Raw genomic sequence first — 24,503 nt, forward strand, 5'->3', positions numbered from 1 at the left:
GACTTCTGTCATTTATGTGTAGCCTAGTTCATATAGTGGGATGCAAATAACCTAGTTCATACAGAGATTTTCCACGACTGCTGGATGCATATTTCACTACATCCATATTTGTTTATGGATTTTTTAATTTTAAAATACCAATTTTTATTAATGTTCAAAAAAGAAAGTTACCTAGACCCCGAGCTCACAAACGCTACACTCAACGACAATGACAGATATAAATTTCTGCAACTAATGGATTGATGTTTGGGTACAACTTATGAGTAGGGAATTGGTTCCCCACTCTTGTGATTTTTTTTTAAAAGATACCAAAAATCATGATTGTAAGTGTAAAATAAATGCTAGATATATTCAATGGTGTATCCTATAGACAGACGTGCAAAATCTAAATTTAAAAAAAAATGAAAAATGGAACTGGAATAAAGTGAAGAATGCACATATTTGAACTCCAAATTTTTGTGTAGCCCAATATTTAAATAGTATAGTGTTGCAACATTAAATGCTTGTAGGTACAAAACATTGACCACATCCAGATTTTCTTTTCAGATTTTTTGAAACTTGTAAATATAATTTTCACTTCTCCTAAAATAAAGGGATTGTTACTATAGCTTATTCGGGCCGATATCTATTGGTGCTCAATCCCATGGGTCAAATATCTATATCGGGTTGAGGTCTTCTGCCAGAGAGAACGAAATGACTTCGGTGACTCGGCCCGTCCGAAGAGGCCACAGGCCCGTTCGGCCCGACCCATCACTATCAAACGTCTGTCGTTAACCCTGACCATATGCGGAGCGAAGCTCCCCTTCCTCTTTCCTTTTTTAAAATCCTTCTAGACTTCGGCCGGCCGCCGCCACGGTCCACGGACCACGGAGCCATTCCACTCGGAAGAACCAAAGCGTTTTAGGGCTTCCTTCCCCGCCGCCGGCGAGCCCTCGCGCGGAGCCGTCCTCCGCCTTCTTCGTCTCCACGACGACGCTACTGCCCTAACGTCTTCCCCTGTGGTTAGTTTCGCGAGATTCCTCTATCCGTTCGCCTTCGTTGCTCTGTTTCGCGCCAAAATAAAATCGCCTCTCCTGCCCCTATCTAATGGAAAATGCGGGTCCGCAGGTTTCGGCTCGGTGGTCGGAGTCCTGCCGCCCCACCCCCTCCATGGCGCTCCGGTTCGAGGTTGGCCGAAGTTTGAATCGATTACATGTGCTTCCTTCTCTCTTGGAGATTACTATTTTCTAGTTCGGTTTGCGCCTATCGATTCCTGGGATAAGCAACATACTCGGTGCTCTGTTTTGTTCGGACCGTGGAGTGTGGTGTTTAGCTGAAGTCAGTGTGGTGACGAAGTAGATAAGACCGTACCACTTCTGTATTCTTAGTCGATAAATTGATATGATGTCGGAATTAATATTGTTTCAGATTAGTTTCCACAACCACAGATTCCCAATTGCTAATGTTCTTATTATAAGACTAGTTTCTGAACTGACTACTTCAGATTTTCAGAATGACAGTTGGACATAGTTAATCGTTCGTGTTGTCCTAGGCGCGTGTTTTTCAGATTTACATATTGTCTTTTAGTGAGATGTACATACAGTATATCTTTGCGTGGTATTTACGTGGTACTGTAGCTGGTGCATGTGCTGTATCCTGGTGTGTTTCTTATGGTGAGATTTTAACTTTCACTTCATAAAAATAAAAGAAAGAATAAGGAATAAGTTTGAAAAGTGGGCCAAATGTAACTAGCACGTGGCACGTGATGTCAGAATGATGCAGAGGGCTTGTACGGTGGTACCACTGCCAGCTCATATTGGGCTTCCTTTAAACCTCTTCGCCTCTGTTGGACAGAATGATGGAAGGTGGCTGGTTGAACCACAAGATTCTTATAATTGGGAATATAAATATCGAAGTTTGAAGCAGTAAACCTTCAAGATGAAGCCTTAACCATAATTATGTACCTGAATTGAAAATTGTTTATTTTGTGTTTGCAGGTATTAGGAAGATTTAATCGTGCTCGTGCAGCTCGGTTAACTCTGCCACACTTTACTTGCCAAACACCACTTTTTATGCCTGTTGGAACCCAAGGTATCATATTTTTGGATCTCGTCTGTTTCTCTGCCATATGCTTGTTCATTCTTTTTTGCGGGCTATATGCTTCTTCAGTCTGAAATGGAACATTTTCTTATAGTATATACTATGAACTTGGTGCTTTTTTTTTGTATAACTGAGTTCATAAGCAATTACCTGAGATTACTTGACTGTGTACCTCTGGATTTTACTATTACTCAAAGATTTTGGATGTGATAGAAAACTTTGTAGAATGATATGTGTGATTCTCGCATCTCACAATTTGTTCTTGTTTCGTTTATCTGTTCTTTCTACTCAGGTACAATAAAAGGCTTGACTACAGACCAGTTAGAGGCCATAGGTTGCCAGATAATACTTGGAAATACCTATCACCTTGAACTTCGTCCAGGCTCTCAACTTATTGATGACTTGGGTGGCCTTCACAAGTTTATGAATTGGAAAAGGGCATTGTTGACTGACTCTGGTGGTTTCCAAATGGTTAATTCGAATCATTATTATATTTTTCACATGAATTGTTGTATTGCACCATTTGAATATGCAGAACTCAGGGACGGAGCTGCTTCACAGGGGCTGGTGTCAGCTGACACCCATGGAAAACACAAAAGTCTTCACTAATTAGCAATAGCTAATGATTATTTATAGAACATGACCTGAGAATATAGACATGACCCCATTAACATTTTTCCTAGCTTCGTCCCTGGCAGAACTAACTCAACTAAGCCATCACTTAATAAAATGGTCATTTTTGTTGTAAATAAATAATCCTATACTGTACAATGTTGTTTAAATCTTGTGTCAAGAGTTGTTGATTTGTGTCAGTTTCCTAACAATATGCCATGGGTAACATTTCTGTTTGGTGCTAGCAGCAGTTAGTTACTATGCACATCAAGTCTTGATTCCACCTATTCAAGAAAAATTGGAACATGTGATTGTTTGCTATTAACTAGCAAGCTGAGTTCATTTGTGGTCTTTACATTAGCACCATTTTGACCTGAATATCTAAAAAAGGAGGACATGTGTTTGTTGGAAGATTACCATTGACATGATCACTATTTTTATTCATGTCCTTTTAGCTAGTTAGGTTTCCTTCTTGAATGTTACTGATTAGTAAACATGGTTGTAGGTCTCTTTGCTGCATTTAGCTGACATTACTGAGGAAGGAGTTACATTCCAGGTACTCTTGCAGCTATCTCTTATCCATTGCTTTTTGTTCTTCACGAAAGTCAAACTTAAATTAAGTTGCTTACTTCTGTCACATGAATGTATGATTGGCGCAAGCTTTCATGCATGTCCTACAGTCAAATTAAATTACTTTGTATACTAGGAACTTAGGGTATGACACCTTTTATAATCCTTGGTTCATAGAAATAATTTCCATATTGGTTCAGGTTGTTCTAGGGTTGTCGAGTATTAAGTTATGCTTTGCCCTCTTAAAAGTTTAATTCTTTTTAATTGCCATAGTCCCTTGTTGTTGGACTGCTCCCCCATGCCCGCTGCCCACAGGCGATTCCACTTTGAGGACTTCTGGTTGCGCCTAGATGGCTTCCAGGACGTTGTGACTGAGGCGTGGAACTCAGTATGGGACGTGGACCCTTTCCAACGGCTGCGACTACGGCTACAGGCCACCGCGCGCAAACTCACGAGCTGGAGTGCACGCTCCGTTGGAAATGTCAGGGATAAGATGGCTATCTCGCGCGAGCTCATGTTGCGTTTCGACAAGGTCCATGAGGACAGAACGCTCACTGCCCATGAGGAGCAGTTTCGCAAACAGCTCAAGGTTGCCTACCTAGGCCTCGCTTCCCTGGACCGAACAATTGCTCGGCAACGTGCCCGTTTAGCCTATCTCAAGGAAGGAGATGCCAACACCTCCTTCTACCACCGCCAGTGCGCGTTTAGGAGGCAGAAGAACAGGATTTTCAGCATCACCACGGATGATCAGGTGCTCACCTCACACGAGGACATGGCGGGGGCAGTTTTTGCGCACTTTGACGCACTCCTTGGCACGGCTGTTCGCCGGGAGCACACGCTAGACCTTTCAAACCTGATCGAGCCCCAAGACCTAAGCCACATCGATGAGCCTTTTGGCGCTGAAGAGATTTGGAGTGCGAGAAAGAGGCTGCCGGCACGCAAGGCGCCGGGGCCAGACGGCTTCACTGCAGAGTTTCTGCGGGCTTGCTGGCCCACAGTCAAGCAAGACTTCGTTGACGTTTTCCAGCAACTGTTCGACATGCGTGGCCGCGGCTTCAGCAAGCTCAACCAGGCCCTCCTCACTCTGTTGCCCAAGCGTGCTGACGCAAGCCACGTGGCCGACTATCGCCCGATCAGCCTCATTCACCTCGTCGCCAAGATCTTCGCCAAAGTTCTGTCCCTTAGGCTTGCTCCCAGCCTTGACAGCCTCGTCAGCAACAACCAGAACGCGTTCATTGCGGGAAGAAGCCTCCACGACAACTTCGTCCTTGTGAGGCAATCCGCGAGGCTGCTGCATCAGCTGGGTGCACCAAGGATTCTGCTCAAGCTTGACATGGCAAAGGCCTTTGACTCCCTCTCATGGCCCTTCCTTTTTGAGGCCATGAAGCAGTATGGGTTCGGGGACAGGTTCCTTGAGTGGCTATCCATCCTCCTGTCTTCCGCGAGCACGCGCATCCTCCTGAACGGGGAGCCAGGACCACCTATATGGCACCAGTGAGGGCTGCGCCAGGGAGACCCCCTGTCGCCCCAACTATTCGTCCTCGCCATCGACATCCTGAGTAGGCTCTTCAAGCGCGCAGTCGAGCTGGGAATCATGCAGAGTTTACACCCAAGGAAGCTGATACCGTCCATCTCTCTGTATGCCGACGACGTAGTACTCTTTTGCCACCCATCCGTCGGAGACACCATGGCTGTCAAGGAAATCCTCAACTTGTTTGGTCGCTCATCCGGCCTCTGCGTCAACTTCACCAAGAGCTCGGCCACGCCGCTGCGCTGCACCACGGAGGATATCGCGCTGACTGCTGAGCGCCTTGGCTGCCCGGTGGCAACCCTCCCTATCACCTACCTTGGCATCCCGCTCACGATCGGGCGACCGACCGCTGCTCAGCTCCAGCCTATTGTCGACAGCATTGCCGGCCGCCTGCCAACTTGGAAGGCTGGGCTCATGAACAAGGTAGGGCGCCTGGCCATGGTCAAGTCCGTGCTCTGCGCCACTCCTATACATCAGCTGTTGGTCTATGCACCACCGAAGAAATCGCTGAAGATGATCGAGAAGGTAAAGCGTGGTTTCCTATGGAGCCGTGTGTGCCAGCCCCTATCCCTTGGCGGTCTCGGCATCCAAGACATTGGGCGGGCAGGGCTTGCCCTCAGACTCAGATGGCTATGGCTGTCCCGCACGGACGACGGCAGAGCCTGGAGCGGCCTGGACTTACAGTTTTCTGAGGAGGAGCGAGCACTCTTCTTCGCGTCGACGAACATGTGCATTGGCAATGGGCAGAAGGCCCTGTTCTGGGAGGACCGGTGGGTCAACGGTAAAGCCATCAAGGAGATCGCACCCTTGTTATACAACTGCATCCCCAAGAGACGACGCAAAGCTAGGACTGTGGCCGATGGGCTCCAAGGGAACAGCTAGGCAAGACACATCCAAGGCGTGCTTGGGGTACATGAGATCGGCCAGTACCTTCAGCTATGGCTTTTGATCCAGGATACCCCCCTCACCGACTCAGCGGACAGGCTGATATGGAAGTGGACAACCACTGGCACCTACACCGCTCGCTCATGCTATCTAGCCACCTTCCATGGATCAACAGCTTGTTACTCCTGGAGGCTCATCTGGAGAACATGGGCGCCGCCGAAGGTGAAGTTCTTCCATTGGCTCGCCAACCTTGACAGATGCTGGACCGCTGAGTGCCTTGCCAGACACGGACTCCCACACCATGCCAGATGCTTGCTATGCGACCAGGCACCTGAGTCCATGAGACACTTGATGCTCGAATGCCCCTTCACTCGGCAGGCTTGGCATGAGACCCTTGCATGGCTTAGGATGACTACGGCTGCCCCTGACCACGAGCCATCCATCATGGACTGGTGGCGACGCGCAAAATTGGACACTCCCAAGCCACTGCGCAAAGGCCTTGCCTCTGCCACCCTCCTCATCCCATGGATGGTTTGGAAACACCGAAACTCCTGCGTTTTTGAGGGTGCCCGGCCATCAATCACACTCCTACTTTCCATGATCAAGGAAGAGATTAGCTCATGGGCAAAGGCTGGTGCTAGGGGACTACGTGTAGTTCTGTCATCAACCTAGGATGTACACTGATGTAAAAACTGTTTCTTGTAACCCACCTCTTAGGAGGATGTAAACCTATTCTATCTTTTCAATGAAATGAAGCGCAAAGGTCCTTTGCGTTTTCTCGAAAAAAAAAATTCATTTCTGAGTTCAGTTGTATTTTCATTTCCCTGTAATCTTGTTATTTTCTACTGTGCAAACCTAATTTCCAATATGGCAAGGTGAACAAAGTTCAGAAGTAGTATAGTCGACTGATGGTATTTTGACAAATATGTGTTAATTGTTTCGTAGGAAAGTATTGAATATTGAATTATAAAGTGTCGCCTCTCTACATTGAATCGTCATTTAAAATGACTATCTATTATGCTAGAAACAGAAAGTTTCTGTTGCTTTCTTTATAAATTCCATGCCTTTAATGATGCATTTCTATTTGTTGTGTCCTTGGATAAACTTTAAGGCTGCAGCGAACTGCTTTCTGTTTTTACACATTTTCTGATTTTCTAGTTCTTTTGTGCCCAATCTGCAGTCACCTGTTGATGGGAAACCCATGCTCCTGACACCTGAGGAGTCAATACATATTCAGGTGTGTCCTTTCTTTAATGAACTTGGGAACTCATTGAGTTGTAAATAATCACAAAATCCTGATTTGGCATACTAAAACTTATGTACCCATCTTTCATATTTATGGGACATGAATGCAGAATAACATTGGAGCTGATATAATCATGGCTCTTGACGATGTTGTGAAGACCACAATTACTGGCCCAAGGATAGAGGAAGCTATGTATCGTACCCTTCGTTGGATTGATAGGTGCATATCTGGTATGATTATTAGTTTGGCTAATTCTTGTCCAAATTATATACTTATCTGGCTTCTAAAATCAATCATTCCCCATCTTTAAGTTGAGCTCAGCAGCATTTCACTTACTGCCTCTACTTATGCTATGAATTGAGGATGTACTGAAAACCTTTTGAAACTGCGACAATTATGGTTAACTAAGGACTTGTGTTTTGTCTTCTAATGTTCAAATGTAGCTCACAAGAAACCTGATGTCCAAAATTTATTTGGGATTGTTCAAGGAGGATTAGATCCAGTTCTTAGGTGAGTTTATCTGGTTTCTTGGTGCAAGCATTAAAGGTAGATATTCATGTAATCAATAAATTTTAATACATTACTATGGAACTCTTTTAATTCCAGAGATATTTGCGTGAGGGGCTTGGTTGAGCGGAACCTTCCTGGGTATGTCAGACTAAATTTCACATGATTACGTCTTGGCGAAAAAGATTTCTTTCCTTACATGCAGCCAGAACTCATTTTTCATTTTTCGATGAGCTACACCTGTCGCATAATTGAAGAGTTGTTTTTTCTTCGTACGTGTTTTTGTTTCTGTTGCTGATGTTTTGAAATGTCTGTTGCTAGATATGCTATCGGTGGTCTTGCAGGTGGTGAAGATAAAGATTCGTTCTGGCGTGTTGTTGCCCAGTGCACTGCTGGATTGCCTGAAGATAAACCCCGATATGTTATGGTAAGTTCTAATACAAAAGAACATGCATTTTGATGCATGTTGTTTAATATTTCTTGAAATGCTAATGTTAATCCAAATATAGTATCTCCACGTATGATTCAATCTTGTTGTTGACATTGCTCTTACACATGCAGGGTGTTGGCTATCCACTTGATATTGTAGTATGCAGTGCTTTGGGTGCAGATATGTATGACTGTGTCTATCCAACGCGCACTGCCCGCTTTGGGACCGCACTTGTGCCTGAGGTAGGAAAATACCATTTAACGGTTCTATGAAATTCAAGCTAGAGAATCAGTGTTTATGCATTTTCTTTTAGCACTGGTAACTAGATTTTTCTAGTCTTTTGCTTGAAGCTCTTCAGTTTGCCTTATATGGGTCATCTGAATCCTGAGATCAATTCTCTGTGCTTTCCTCACTTGCAAGTTGCAACACTCTAATGAACTCACATTAGAGATTTGGTGTGTGAGTGAGTGGTAGGGGACTTACTTTCTTCTAGAACCCCCATAAGCTGGACCTGTTGATAAATCATTTGATGGTGGTGCCAAATGGGCCCTGGGATTTGCGCCTGTTTGGTGTATTTTCTATATTAGAAATGCTTGGTGTAAAAGTAGAAATGTTTACAGGAGGTCTAGGCTTTAAGCTTATGTTAAGGTCATCTTAATTTCTAAGCTAGTGCTACTTTAGTTTATTGGTCCCTTTAACTTAATCAGTGTTGATAATTTATGCAATCTCTTCTGTATCTCCTTAGGGTGTTCTGAAGTTGAAACAAAACGCGATGGCAACTGATGAGCGGCCAATTGATCCTTCATGTCCGTGCATGGTATGGCTTCAACTCCGCTTGGAACAAAGTGGTAAACCAATTGGTATAATCATCATCTTTGGAGTTCTGTAACATGGTTGTTTTGTCAGGTCTGCAAAAATTATACACGTGCTTACTTGCATTGCCTCGTCACAAAAGATCCTATGGGTTCTCAACTGCTGTCATATCATAATTTATCTTTTATGATGCGGGTATGCTAACAATTGTTTTGCTGGGTTCTTCATTTTATTTATGCATTATAGGCTATTTCACGATTATCCACCTTTCTGTTTCAGTTAAGTAGAGATCTCCATATGTCAATTCTTGAAGGAAGATTCCCAGAGTATGTTGTCTCATTTGACATGAATATATCTGATTTATCGGTGAAAGTGTGTTGGTGAATAATGAAATTCTTGTGACATGTTGCAGATTTGTGAGAGGATTTTTGAGGGTGCAGGTTTGTGTTCTGTCGCGTTTATAAGAAATCAAACATGCTTGAATACATAACACCTGAAGCTATAATATACCTCCTTGATTTATTTGCTACCCAAACATCTACACACCCAAAACTGTATTCTGGTTTGTTATTGTCTTTCTTGATATGGTAAAATCATTCTGACAGTTCCCAAAGGGCGACGTGCCAAAGTGGGTTCATAATGCGATGGAGGTTGCCGGCATTGACATATCAGAGTGCTGCACTCCCACAAATTGTCAGCACGATGCCATGGAGGATACTGGCGTTGACATATCGGAGCTGTGCCCACCGACCAAATGTCCCTGACGCGGAACATTCAGGAAAGGTGGTCGCACGGAAGTGATCCCTCATATTTAACATGACGAGTTTCCATGAGGTTTTAGTCATAGATAGACGTAGGCCTTGCTCTCATTGCTTCAGCATAGAATTTTCCAATAGTATGCTGAGACTAGCTGATAGGTTTTGATAGCTACGAAGATTGAGTGTCTCTTATAGATTGCAGCTGGAGATTTTCCCACGAAAGATGTTGTCGATGGCTGGATGTATTGTCATTTTGTCGGTTGCAAGCAGCTGCAGAATATGTTTACTGTTAAGGACAGTCTAGGGAAGTTGTAAAAGCAGTGTTACTCATGAGATTGGTTGTTGCAATTGAGTATACATTTTGTTTACGCAAGATTGCAATTTACCTCTGAGGCTTTGAGTATGGCTTTTCCAGTCTAAGTGTTCACTCTTTTTATTGAGATATACATGTGAAATTTTTGTTCTAATTTTTTGACATTTTAAAATGTCATTTTCCGGTGGTATGAGCATATGTACCCAAGATTAAAAGTGAATTTTTGCAAGTTCAGTTCTTATTCACTGTTATTAGGCTTACCGCATACATAATGTATCCTGTTTAATTTTGCAATGTTTAGCTGCTACTGTACCTAGTGTTCGCTGACAAGTGGTTCCATTCCATGGTGCTGCAAATAGGCATGGAGAATGTCGCACGGGGACTGGCGATCTTCCTGAAAATGACTTGTGGTCATCATCCGGGTCGTTGAGTTCTCATCCGACGGCACAAAAATCACAAATGTGTATCTAATGTGGCCACATGTCATCCTCCCATTGGCTGCCGGCACGCGTCCAAAACGCTATATGCCTCATGAGATTCACCGGCGACGAAGCAGCTCAGATCAGCCACACCCACTGAGATTCCACTGACTGCGACTGGTCCCCACGCCCGTCCCAGGTATGCCCTGGAAAAAACGTGTGCGCGGCACACCACTCCATCTTGACTCACTGCCAGGTGGGTCCACCCAGCTGGACGACATACGACCTCACATGTCAGCGGGCGAAGTTAACAAGGCGTTCGCGTCCCAGATTCCGCCGTTGGTATCTAAGGTAAAATATTTATTCAAAAAGCAGCATTATAACTCTGAAAACACCGCCCGCCTCCTGGACCTGGACCACTCCGCCGCCGTCCTCCCGCCGCCGGCGCCGATGGAGCACCTCCGGATCGCCGTCTCCCACCGCCCGCCTCCGCTCCTTCCCGCCCCGAACCACCTCCGCCGCCGCCAGCTCTCCCTCCCCGCTCCCCTGCCCCTCCATCTCCCCTCCAGCTCCCTCTCTTCCCGGCATCACCTCGCCCCCGCCCCTCGCCGCCACACCCCGCCTCTCCTCGCCTCCCAAACACCGACCCCCGACCCCGACCCCGACCCCGAGCCCAGCGCGCCCCCCGCCGGTGCCAAGCTCGTCCCGCTCCTCCTCTCCCTGGGGGCGGGCCTCGCGGTGCGCTTCCTGGCGCCGCGGCCCGCCGAGGTGAGCCTGCAGGCGTGGCAGCTGCTCTCCATCTTCCTCTCCACCATCGCGGGGCTCGTGCTGGGCCCGCTCCCCGTGGGCGCCTGGGCCTTCCTCGGCCTCACCGCCGCCGTCGCCACGCGGACGCTCCCCTTCGACGCCGCCTTCTCCGCCTTCACCAACGAGGTCATCTGGCTCATCGTCATCTCCTTCTTCTTCGCGCGGGGATTCGTCAAGACCGGCCTCGGCGACCGCATCGCCACATACTTCATCAAGTGGCTCGGGAGCAGCACCCTCGGCCTGTCCTACGGCCTCACCATCAGCGAGGCATGCATCGCGCCCGCCATGCCCAGCACCACCGCCAGGGCCGGGGGCGTGTTCCTGCCCATCATCAAGTCGCTCTCGCTCTCGGCGGGCAGCAAGCCTAACGACCCCTCGTCGCGGAAGCTCGGGTCCTATCTCGTGATGACCCAATTTCAGGTAACTGGTGCAATCTACCATTAACTCAAAATTGGGATCACTTGATGCACACCCTGCTAGTAACTTGGTCATGGATTAGATTGGTCTTACAATCATGACACCGTAGGCTTCAAATAACAAAATAATGAACGCCACCTGAGTTTGCTAATTGTCACTTGAACTCAAAAGGGTGCATTTCCCCCAACCGAATTTTGTTTCGGTAACAGTTTGGTGCTGATCGTGTTACCTTGATCACTTTAACCTTGCGAAGCTCTGCTCCACACAAGTAGAAGATTTTGTGGAGCTCTGTGGTACTAGTATGACTTGCCTAGGTGGAATGGAATGTGTCACGTGGTTGCTTTGTTGGGTCAGAAATTATTTAATGAACACTTCACATGCAGAAAATTAACTTAAGAGCTCTAGCATGTTGAAGTGTGAATTTGTGCATCCAGCTTTTGGTGATTTCATCAAAGTCTTTCTTAAGGGAGTATTATATTTTGGAGGATTATACAACGTACTAGTACAGCGTTCACCTGAGTTCTGAATAGAAAATGTTGAGTTTTGGAAAATAACAAGTGGCATACAGTTAGGCACAATAAGTGACATGGTTGAGATATCAAACCTAAGCTTGGTCCATACTGTACTATGGGGTTTGAACCTAGGTAATCCACTGAGAGGTAGTAGGAATCAACCTGATTCACCGTAAGACCCGGTTCAGCCATTTCAACCTAATGTTTAGTTAGCCTATTTACAGGACCACTTAAATTGGAAGTATTTTTTTATGAACATTTTGTGCATGGACCATGGTGATATTGATCACGAATGTAGGAAACAGAAAGGGTGCATTTTATCTAAACAACATTATAATATCCCGTTCTAATTGGGCAGTATTTCGTGATTTCTGAAAGCAGTTGTATTCATGCTAACTACTATATCAACAAGGCTTTCTCCTGTAGAGTTTGCCTCTTCTGTGAGGTTAAAACAGGTTTATCTAGGCTAGACACCTAGATCTAATTTGTTTCGAACAATGCTGATGCTATAGAACTTCCGCAGTATGTACGGTCCCAAGTTATCTTTGTAATACCGATCCCCATTTGAATTGGTACCAATACAAACCTATGTATGCTTGGGCGCTTGGAGGTGTGATTAATCCCACCTGTTAGTTTGGCTGAAGACTCACCACTCACCAGCAGATATGGACAAACGGCCGGTTGACCAGTTTGGTTGAGTTAATTATGATATGCAAGTGGGTTATTCAGTGTTCATGGCCGATCCAAAATGGGTTAGGCCTAGGCTAATTTGAACCCTGGGGTATTACAATCTTCATAAACATATGCTCACAAGCTATCACAGTTGTGTGCAATTTTCAAATAAAATGGGCTGGTAATTTAGTGCATCTGAATATTTCTTCAAGTCACATTCACAAAATGGATGTCATGACATATGAGTGGCTGCTTATACTGTTTCGGTGGGACATGTCGAATGTTCCCAAAGTCATAAAGGAACGTGTAAGTTCAAAACATATGGTACTGTTTGGGTCATGGAAAACAATTTGGAAATACAGTATCTGCTCTTTATTTTACTGTCTGGAGTAACACGATATGCTTATGCTCTGCATATATTATTCCTATATAGGGTTCCCACACCCAAAATCCACAGAATGGCCACCCCTCATGTGACTGAACCACATTCAGAGGATAATGCTTATTCTTTGGTCCCCATTTCGCATATATGTTCCATGTTTTTGGATCAAACAGTCAGCATGTCCTAGGTACAACTCGTTGCTGTAGACCATGAGTGTGTGTCCGGGTGGTGGCCTGGTGGGGAAGTGGGCACTATTGTATTGTTGTCACTTATAATCATTAAAACCAAGATTTCTTAGGGCACAGTTAACTTACGTTCTGTTCCTTGGCAGGCTGCTAGTAACTCGAGTGCCCTCTTCCTGACAGCTGCTGCACAAAATCTGTTGTGCTTGAAGCTAGCAGAGGAGCTTGGTATAATAGTTGCTAATCCATGGGTAGCTTGGTTCAAGGCTGCTAGTTTGCCGGCTATTGTGTCTCTACTAGCAACACCATACTTGCTATACAAAATCTTCCCCCCTGAAATAAAGGACACACCTGAAGCCCCAGCATTAGCTGCAGAGAAGCTGAAGCGCATGGGCCCAGTGACTAAGAATGAATGGGTAATGATTGGTACAATGCTTCTTGCAGTCTCATTATGGGTTTTTGGGTAAGCTTCTTTGTCATTAATAAGTCACGCCATAATACGGACTTGCAGTATCAATACAATTATGCAGCATGTGATATCTTTTACTATGTTGTTATCTGTATTGATTATGATTTTTATCGGTTACTGCTCCCTCTAAATTAATAGATTAGTCTTTACTGAAGCACTATATTTGTTTAATTGTTTAGTTGGCTAATTGTTTAGTCGGCAGGAAGTTGGGGCAAATCCTTGTATCAGAAAGAACTGTTAAATTGATATGCAGCTAGTTATGTATGCCTGGAGTTAATCACATTTCATTTCTGTTTATTAATCAATTTGCTATATGTTATCATCAAGCATGGTTATCATTGCTGACAACACTTTCTTCTATATAAATATATTCACAACTGGAAGTCTGGAAATTACTTAATCTATGCTTAAGATTTTTGCACTGAAACAACATTTAACATTGAATCTCCAGGATGAATCAAAAAAACCAATTGGATCCTGCTTCCAATGATTTCAGTTCATCTAGTCTCTAGTCATCAGAACTGCTTTTGTATATTTGTAGTAAAACCCCATATCTCAGTCTTAGACACAACTCAGTATATCCCATTTCTACTGCTAATCCTAATCCCAGTTCTACCATGTTCACTGGAAACACCACACTATTCAGCTATGCTACTTGTTCATTACAGTCCAGGCAGTGCACTATGGGATAATCTAGTGATGACTGATACCAGCACTGCGGGTCTGACAGAGCTTCAGAATACTGTATATATGAGATATACGTTACGCCTTACAAATTACAATGCTCCGCAATATTTTTTGTCTCTATTGGACTATTGGTCATCATGTCTCACTATATAGTACATTTGACATTTTCTGTGCAGGGATGCTATTGGTGTATCTAGTGTTGTTGCTGCAATGCTTGGGCTCTCTATTCTTCTCCTGCTCGGTGTGCTAGACTGGGATGATTGCTTGAGTGAAAAGTCAGCCTGGGATACACTGTCCTGGTTTGCAGTTCTAGTTGCCATGGCAGGGCAGCTCACAAACCTCGGAATCGTGTCGTGGATGTCAACTTCTGTCGCCAAGATGCTTTCATCTTTCTCTTTGAGCTGGCCTGCGGCTTTCGTTGTTCTCGAGGCCTCCTACTTCCTCATCCACTATCTATTTGCGAGCCAAACTGGACATGTTGGAGCCCTGTTCTCTGCGTTTCTGGCCATGCATTTGGCGGCCGGTGTTCCCGGCGTGCTGTCTGCGCTTGCTTTGGCGTTCAACACGAACTTGTTTGGCGCGCTCACTCACTATAGCAGTGGGCAAGCTGCGGTGTACTTTGGAGGTAATTTTCTGCGTAGACTCGTTCGGTTTCTCAATTTTGAGATAAAACTTGCCTGCTTTTGCGTATGAGCGTTAATTGACATGTAGAATGAAGAAACAAGAGAGTATCGCGGATAAACATTTAGAATGAGAAACCAACTACTTTCCTTTATTCTGCATTTATTTATCACATTGAATCAGTAAACCAGATGACATCGATAAGCTAGCTTAGTCAGTAACCTGTTGCTTATCCTCTGCAGCGGGTTATCTGGAGCTTCCGGATATATTCAAGCTGGGCTTCGTAACAGCCTTGATCAACGCTTTGATATGGGGAGTCGTTGGAACCTTTTGGTGGAAATTCCTGGGGCTCTATTGACAGTTAAGGAACTGTAAGTTGACCGAAGCTCTGCGGAGCTCATTGAAGTATGGTTATGGAGCTATAATTCGATGGTGGTCTGTTCCTTTTATCCTCTTCTTCCTTTGGGTGCTTGTGGTGATCTTTCGATGATAGGGTAATGGCAGGTAATCTGTCTTGGGCCTGCCTTTGTCATTTCCGTCTGTCCTGTACAGCACCCGTTTCCTCTCTTTGGAAATGTAAGTTAGAGCCGGAACAGTTTGATGCTGAAATAGGTTAATCTTGTTAGAGCAAGTACAATAAGATCTAGTCAGCTGGCTACAAGGATTAATATAGTATATTTGTGTCTAGTTGGAGAGAGAAAGAGAGAGAATGTGAGTGGGCTCTTAGACTGCTCATAGTGGGAGTAACATAGCTAGTAACATCACACATCTCAACGCATTTTGGTGACATGCCATGCTAATAAATGAAGAAAGAGAGTGAGGTGGTAACTAGCTATGTTATCATAACATCACACACCTCAAGGCAAGATGAGTGTACAACATAATAAATGATACAATGCATGACATCATATATAAGTTACTACCCACTATGAAGGTAGTAACCTAGACTGTAACATGACATATGTTACTAGTCTAAGTTACTCCCCACTATGACCAGCCTTATGCAAGAGCTAGCTCTAGCACGTGCTCATAGGCAAGGTGTGTGAATGAAAGGTGGGCGATCCATTGAAAAAGTAGTACTCCCTCCGATTCATATTACTTGATACTAATATAGATGTATCTAGACACAATAGATGTATCTAGACACATTTTTGTTGTAGATACATCCATTTTAGCATCAAGTAATATGGATCGGAGGGAGTACATTCTTATAGCCAACTATTGTACTTGTTGGCTCCATATTGACTATAGACATGGCATCTTACTTATAGTCAACAACCGGCCATACTATTGAAGTTGCTCTTACAGTATTCTTTATCGCTGAAGTGTTAATCTATTTCTGAACTCTGGCGTTGTTTTACCTACTCCCTCCCTCCATAAGGATATGTTTTTGTTTTTTTCTAAATCTGGATGTATCTAACCTTAGATATATCTAGATTTAGATAAATTTGAACATCTATTTTATGGACAGAGGTAGTGCATCATTTCTTGGCCGAATGGTACTACTATCCAAGGGAAGATGGTGTAAACAATTCATGGTAGAAGTGTAAGAAAACCACTTGCAAGTGATTTCGAAAAATTGCACACCTCAAAGAGTGCGAGAGAAAGCCTGCTAGCAGATTGAGTTGGCGGACATACACGATATTCAAACTGCTCCGTCTCCTCCCGTGAAAGAAAATAGGCGGCGGCTAGGGTAGAAACCCTAACAGCTGTCATCTGCCTCGTCCTTGCCGTCAACAATCGGGAATTGACGGGTCATTTCCTCCTCTGCTAGCTGCTGGAGGGGGCGAGGACCTTGGACCTGCACTTAGCGTTATAGAAGGGCATTTGAAGAGTTTGGTCATCTGACATCGTCGTTATGTTGGCTATGGCGATGTTGTGTGGGGCAAGAGTAGGTATACCCGCTGCCTTATCGCCGCCGACGGTGAGGAGGGTGGGGGTTCGTCTGATTGCCGTTTTCCTGGAGTGGTGGATCTCGCCTTGTTGTAGTTTTGGTGTAAGAAGATTTCAAATCAATTCAAGGATTCAATGTCGACGACTTTGGCTTTAGGGTGCTGGTCTTTAGGGGCACGTGCGCGAAGACTTCCTGACTGTCATCAACAACGTTAGGTTGGTTCTAGTAAGGGAGCGGTGACAACGGAGCGTGGCGGAAGACCGATGTAAATTTTATTATGTTTAGGGTACTTTGTACTTCTTATGAAATTCATGGAATAGATTCTGATCTTCCCCCAAAAAAAAAACCACCTATTGCTTACTTAGTAATAGGGCTGTTGCAAAATAAGTAATCCTACTTTATCCAAATAAGCAAATGCTTTTTTTAGTCTAAACATACTTGAGTTAAGCCACTTGTTTTTGGAGGGAGCGAGTATGTTAGCGCATCTCCAGCCGCGTCCCCCAAAGCGTCCCCCAAAGCAATTTGGGGCGCGCCGGACCAAAAAAATGTTCCAGCCGCGTCCCCCAAAGTCCATTTTTGTCCGGCGCGCCCCGATACGGTGTCCGGTGCCCCGAGCCCGTCCCCGTCCCATAGGGGACGCTCCGGGCACGCCGGACACAACGAAAAGCGAGGCGGGGAGTGGCGGGGCCGACCCGTCAGCGGCATAGTTAATTTTAACCTAACCGTCGCCTACCTCGCGACGGAAGTTATTCGCGCGCAGCGACACACGGCGGCATCTTTGCCTTAATGGCGACGGAGGGGCAGGCGAGACGTCTCGTGCCTCCACGCGTCGCCGGCGTTCGCACGCCACCGCCCGTTCCCGCGCGATCTTCCCGCCTCTTCTCGCCTGTTCCCGCGCTCGTCGAGTCCTTCGAGTCGGAGAAGAAGCTCCAGGATGACGCCCGTGCCTGTGAAGAGGCGCAGATTCGTCGCGCCGTCGAGCTCTCCCTCCAGGCGGCGCAGCAGGGGAGGGCGGAGGAGGACGCGCGGCGGGAGCGGAGCCGTCTGGCCACCGCCGAACGCAAGGAGAGGAGGCGCGGGCAGGAGGAGCTGCGGCGTAGGGGAGGCGACGACGGTTCGGGGCCGTCGAATGCACCGCCGGACGGTCAGTAGTCTAGGTTTAGATGAAATCTAGCCGTTTTCATTCAAACTTTGTAATATATAATCAAAATTGAATGAAAACCTTTATTTTCGTGCACCAATATTCATTTGGGGGAGGCGTTTGGGGGAGGCGGCTGGGGAGCGACGTCCCCTAAACGCGGCACGAATAAAACACGTCCCTCAAACGCTCGATCCGGCGCGGTTTGGGGAACGCTTTCGGGACGCGACAGCAACCCAAATATAACCTTGCACAACAACATCTTCTGTACTCCAGCTGGATCCGTACTAATTAGTCATACCGGCTAGGTGCCTAGGCTAGCCTCCTTTCTTGTTTGTCGTTGGCACTGGCCACACTAAACGCACTTTAGCCATCACCTCGCCATTGAAAAGCAGAAATTTCCGTGTCACGCCAAGAAGCTCGAGGTCGAGCGTAGCCGAAAGGCCCGCCATGAATCCGCGGCTACATCCCATCTTCCCATCCCGCGCGCACAGTTACGTCGCACTGTTCGAGACGCGCCCGGCCGGCCCCGACGTACGTACGTATGGTCCATCGGTCCTCGCCGGTGGACCACCTGATCGTAACCAACTCAAAAGCAGGCGATAGGATGGTCCCGTCTGCGTGCGTGTACCGTCCCGTCCCGTCCTCGCCCGGGACGGACGGACGCGACGGGTGCCCGCGGCTGCCGCCACGCACACACTGCACGTACACGTACGTCTGGCCCAGAGCCTCGTCAGCAGTTCCTGTTGGTGCTGCTGCAATGGCGCCTCGCGTCGAGATCGACATATCTCTCCTCTGTCTGGTCCTCGTCCGCGCACGCACGGACGCGACCGTGGATTTGTTGACGTGCTGTCCATCGGTCCAGACGTAGACGCGCGAAAGCGTTAACCTCGGGTATATTTTTGACGGTAGCGAACTAAATACCGATGCAACGAATACACGGCACGGCGTCGAAGAACATGGAGTTTGGAGGCATGGTGCGCGCGAGCGCGACGTCAGCTAACATCGCCTAGCCAGGCTACCGCAGCACTCTTCCCATAGGGTACGTCACGCAAGTGCGTAGCGTTGCCAACCCCGGCCTCCGAAAGCATCTAGATCTAGCTAGCTAGGGTTTTTTTCTTTCCAGGCGCCCGAAATCCAAGGAAACTTTTGCTCCTACAGTAGGACCAAAAGATCATAAAAAGATGATATGTGTGCGATCATGACGACGACCCGAGAGGCCTACCAAATCCGCTTGGTAAACACAAACCTGACGCCGTTCTCAGCGTCGTGAATTCCGGAGGACAATACAAAAGAAAATAAACTTTTGCACGGTATCTATTCCAAGGGATGCATCAGCCCGAGTCTGACAGCGCGAGTTAGCCCCACTGTCAAGCGCCCATCTCCAGCATAGCAGCTACTGCTAGCTGCCAGCTCCGAGTTTCAGGGCATCTACAGCGGTCTCACAGTGTCCGCGATAAAAAAAAATGCGATTGCACGCCAGCCGGGCCTCCCGATGCAAAATGATCAGGCGAGGACGCAAATACGGCTCAAATGTATGCTACAAATACATCTACGTAGAAACTGCGCAGATGCAAGGCGTGCCTTTGTCTTGTGCGCGGCGTCGCAGTAACTGCATCTCCAACTGTGCGACGTATTTTTATATCCGTTCGCGTTGGCCACGGATATAAAAAAAACGTTCACATGTCCGTATACGTCTGCCACTTCTTCAGTAGCAGAGACGTTTTTTTTTTACCGCATGGGCCTGCCATACATGATTAGAGAGGAAGAGAGTGAAAGATTTCATTTGTGTTGCTAGGAATGGCCAGCACATGGATCTTCCCTACATTAAAGGAAGAGAGAGAAGAGACCATGCAGCCCAAACGGACACAAACGGACGCGCGGACGCGTCCGCACAGACGTATTCCTGACGCATATTTGGTCCACGTTTGCGGACACTGCGGATGTTTTACGTCTAACCCTGGAGCTCGTTTTTTTATGCGCCCCGTTGGAGATGTCCTAATTGCGGCCTCGCTTTCGCGTTATGCACACTAATTTAATGCGCAAAGCGCATCGATGCAGGTTTTTCAATCCTAACGATGGGTGCCCGACTTAATGCGCATCACCGCCCCCTCGGTTGCCTCCGGCGTATAAAATGTGGAGTGAGGTGCATCCATTCCCTCACACAACCCTATCTGCCTCCCAAATCTCCAACCCTAGTGCCGCCACCCACCTTCTCTCCATCCACCTTCTCCGCACAAGCTACATGGAGGGTCTTAGGGAGCCGAGGCCACCGCGGAAGGGGTAGGACAACCGTGCTAGATCTGCCGCACATGCACGCTCGCGGTTGCCGTCATGCTCTCCCTCCTTGCAGGCTGGGAGTTCCCGCACGCCATGTACTTCAAGTTCTTAGTCCACATCATGGAGGACCCTCTAGGCAGAAGAGGCTCCGGAACAAGTTCGCGAAGTTTCTCGCAGGCGGAGGTGCACCTCCGGGAAGTGAGGTCCTTTGAGGTCCTTTTTAACGGGCAAGGAGCCATGTACCTCGACTGGGGCTTCGACAAGTTTTCCCGCGAGCACAACCTGGAGGTCGGGTGTCTGATGCACTTCTTCTATGAAGCTGACGGCGAGAGGAGCGTCAAGGTGTTAGACGAGTCATCATGTCCTGCCGCAAGTAATACCACTGTGATGACAATGGCAACAATGAGGGCGGCGACAGGCGGTTGTAGGTTATATGGTGTTATTTCTTTGCAACGAAGATGACAAGTGCCACTTGAAGCCACTAGGGTAGGTTTCTGGATGTTCTTCCATCGAAGCTAGTGTAGAGAGGATACAAAAACGCCTCTAGTTTGTGTGACTGGGTGTTCATTTTTCGCAGGAAAAAGGCGAAGCCAGCAGTTCCTCATTTTGCAGTGTTTTATATTTATATCAAAAAGTATGTAATATGTTATCTATGAATGGAAAACTAGTTCAAAATAGTGAAATGCGTCCTGCCGCTGGGCACCCCCACGTACAAGGTGAAGGGCGGCCGGCCCAACGCAACGGAGGCATGCAGTCACTTTTAGCATCCGAAATGACTCTAGACGCTAGAGATGAAGGATGAGGGCTCCAACGAGGCGACTCAAACGGACACACGGCGCCGCTTTGCAACACGGTCGAAAAATGCATCTGCACCTAGGTTCAGCTGCCGACGCATAGTGACGGGGCTGTATGTGGAGACGCAAACGCAGCCCAAATATGCGACACGTTTGCGTCTCGGACACTGCATGGTCGCCCCACGCATCCACGTTGGTCGCATCAGGGCCCGCCGGTCAGGTAAGCAAAATGTTTGTCATTCCTATTGATTGGGTAAAAGGACCATCTTTACAAAGATGGTTAGAGTTAACCGGCAACTACGATGGCCGTACCTACTCGCCGTCGGATGGACTACTACGGCCAGGTTTACTCGCAGTCGCGCGGTCTACTCTGACCGCGGATGTGACCTAGGGCCGGCCCCGTTGTCGGAGCGCATGTGGGCTTGGCCGGCCGGCGCACCGCTCCCTTCGAAGGCGGTTCTGCTCCCGAAAGGAGGCAACGTCTTCCCGCCGCCGATGTTCGATGGCCTCCGCCATAGAGGAGTCCCAGTGGGCTCGCGGCGCAGCGATCTCGTCCATCGCCATGCCCGCCAGGTCCTCGCGGTAGCGGGCCTTGTCCCTAGCCGCCGTCGCCATCGCTTCGTCCCTCGCCGTGATGGCGTCCTGCAGCTCGTGGTTGTCCCGCATGGTCCAGGGACGCCATGCCACCGCTACCAGATCCGAGCGCACCAAATTCTATCTCATGGACATCGCATCGCCGCGAGCTTGCGCCTCCGCCACAAGAACCAGACAGCAATCATCGTCCTTAGGGAGGCTCTCGAAAGACGCGAGCAGCGCCCCCTGCTCGGCGCGCACAAACGCGCCCTCTTCATCGCCGTACGGGAGGAAGTCGACGTCGTGCTCGTCCTCGTCATCCATGTCATGGATGACGGTGTCCGCCATGTTCGCCGCATGCCGCCGGCGCGGCTCCTCTAGCTCCGCCACCATGCGCGCCCTGGCCACCGCGCTCGCAGCCATGAGCTCCGCCCTTGCCTCCGCGAGCTGCGCCTGGAGGTCACCATGGTCGCCGCCTGCATCGCTGACTCCTCCACCTAGGCCTCCGCTTCACCTTCCATCACCGCCTCCTCCGGAAGGGCCTCCGCCACCTCCGTCTCCATCGCCGCCGTCTTCGCCTCCAGCTGCTCGGCCGTGTACGCGGCCGTCTGCTCCTTGTCGAATGCCTCGGCCGCGTGGACACAGGCGTGGTCAGGATCATCGAGGAAGACGCCACGGGCCATGTGAACAATGCGAGCCGAGGTGCGGTCGTGCTCGGCCATGGATGATTTCTATGGTTGGTCGGGGTGTGCCCTCCTCAGCCTCTGGCCTGCACCATATCGAAATCAACCCGGCCCGCCCATTCCCGCAGCTCGCGCTGCCAACCCGCTCACAAAATAGCCTATTGATAACGTACCTAGCCTCCCTTTGTTGGCGGATCATGGTATGCCACCGCTAACGCTACTAGTAAGTGGTTAATGGTGGCGTAGTAGCATGGTACGTCACCAATATTCGAGGCCGGGCACGCTAGCATTAGTTTGTAGTTGCACTAGTTCGGCACCCCTGGGATGTTGAGCGACTGCCCTGCCACATAGGGTCATCACCTTCCGAGGCCTCCGCCTTGGCGCACTTCAACCGTCCAGGGCAGTCACCCCAGCTTCCTCCACGCTCGTCGGCAAGAGAGCCCGGCACGAAGACTCAAGTCTCACCCATACGGCGCATGTGTGAGCCACAAAAGGCGAAAAATGGCAAAGAATCACCCAAAAAGTTCAATCTATACTATGGAAGTTTCCCTAAATATGCTTACCTAATCACACACTAGAAACCGTTGTTAAGATATTCTTTGGACCATATTCTTGAGAGATCTCTACCATAATATCTATACAAATTTTTTTCGTGCGGTTATGAAAATATTATTTATGAAGGGAATAATGCCACCAAATACGATTTGAGTTTCGGACAATGCAAGTATTTTTCAACGACATGTATTACAACTAAATAAAAAATAACACTACATCTAACGCCTAATAACTTTGGTATGTGGTTAGCTATGCCAATTAAGTAATGGAAGATTATATTCATTAATACTGCATCATGCTAAAATAATTTCTATTAAACTACAAAAGTTTAGTATAATTAGTTTTTCTTCCTTCAATCTGTTGTGGGTCTAAAGTAAGTTTGGCTTCTAGTAGCTAGGTTCTGGAGTGGAAGCCGTGTTCCGTGACCCGACATCGATCGCCCCAATCAAGCGTCGCCGCCAAAAGTAGTGGTTGTGTCGTGGTCCATATCAATTGTAGCTTACCCCAAACAAGCACACACAAAATTGAAGAAAAATACTACATGAGGAATTTAATGGTGACTTACTAGGCTTTACGCCTCAAAATAATAAGTCCTTCAAGGAAAAAAGAATACGAGGTGAGATACGATTTTTTCTAGATGCAGATTAGACGCATTGAGTTTTGCTCAAACAAATAACTTCTACAAAGTACATCAATTATTTCCATGTACCAAGAAGATTCAGGTGAAACATCTAGGTTCCATATGTACATGAATCCAATGCTTTTCCACTTATACTTCCTGAATCCTGATTTATGTGGTTGTTATCTATATTCTACAAATGATCTGACAGGACTAGCTCCATGTACCTAGATCCATATAACACACGGGTCCATGATCACAAACAGATGCCAACTATAGAACAACAATCAAGATGGAGAAATTCAATTCGGCTCCCGGATGCGTATGCTCCCCCTACCAAAAAAACATATTTTGAAATGTTAAAAAATTTAGATAAAAAATTCTACATGTACATCTTCATAATGTATGTGCATTCTCTAAGTTTCACGAAAAACTAATATTTTTTGTGGTCTATGTAAAAAGGAGAAACTTTATCCTGTGAAAAGCATTATTTTTAGCACTGAATTTTGTCTTTTTTTTTGACACAAAAAAAAGACAAAATTCAGTGCTAAAAATAATGCTTTTTGAAACAACTTTGTCTTTTTTACACACATCACATGATAAGTCGATTTTTTATGAAACAACTTTGTGAGCGCGTAGCACGTAAAGATGTACGTACAGATTTTTTGTTTCAATTTTTTGAAATTTAAAATGTACATAACATACATTTCAAAATATAGGGAGCATATGCACCCATGTTCTAAAACACCGCTCCCACGCTACAAAGAATACACACATGTAACAACACAACTACAACATGATGTAGCGAAGGGAGTAAAGTACCTAGGCGACGGTGCCAAGAGACGGGTGCGAAGGGGATCTATAGGACGCGCGAGGAAGTAATTAACCAAAATCTGCAGAAAGTAACCTGAAACTCAAGCTATGAGCGTGGGAATGGGCGATGCAGCAGCGGAATACATCCTCGATGTAACGAGAAACGCGACGGAGGTGGCGTTGGGCGCGACGAATCCTGGACAGCAAATCGGGCAGAGGAAGGCGATGCACCCGCATCCCTA

At 47.0% G+C, this 24,503-nt stretch overlaps 2 protein-coding genes across 2 annotated transcripts; both read left to right on the forward strand.

The window, feature by feature from the left end:
• Positions 1–855: 855 nt before the first annotated feature.
• On the forward strand, positions 856–9,437 carry LOC124655014 (queuine tRNA-ribosyltransferase catalytic subunit 1-like). Its single transcript, XM_047193986.1, has 16 exons — positions 856–1,001; positions 1,108–1,167; positions 1,977–2,070; positions 2,372–2,550; positions 3,197–3,247; positions 6,858–6,914; positions 7,033–7,153; positions 7,367–7,433; positions 7,530–7,571; positions 7,752–7,857; positions 7,992–8,102; positions 8,606–8,677; positions 8,767–8,868; positions 8,953–8,999; positions 9,086–9,113; positions 9,279–9,437. The coding sequence occupies exons 2-16, from the start codon at positions 1,150–1,152 to the stop codon at positions 9,435–9,437; spliced, it is 1,254 nt and encodes a 417-aa protein (XP_047049942.1). The 5' UTR covers positions 856–1,001; positions 1,108–1,149.
• A 1,176-nt stretch (positions 9,438–10,613) lies between these two features.
• LOC124653810 (dicarboxylate transporter 2.1, chloroplastic-like) lies at positions 10,614–15,599 on the forward strand. The gene is made up of 4 exons (XM_047192877.1): positions 10,614–11,390; positions 13,285–13,598; positions 14,468–14,916; positions 15,155–15,599. Exons 1-4 carry the CDS (start codon positions 10,614–10,616, stop codon positions 15,268–15,270), a joined length of 1,656 nt encoding a protein of 551 aa, XP_047048833.1. The 3' UTR covers positions 15,271–15,599.
• The last annotated feature ends 8,904 nt before the right edge of the window (positions 15,600–24,503 follow it).

Source organism: Lolium rigidum, chromosome 5 (genome assembly GCF_022539505.1).
Source record: "Lolium rigidum isolate FL_2022 chromosome 5, APGP_CSIRO_Lrig_0.1, whole genome shotgun sequence".
Classification (NCBI taxonomy): domain Eukaryota; kingdom Viridiplantae; phylum Streptophyta; class Magnoliopsida; order Poales; family Poaceae; genus Lolium; species Lolium rigidum.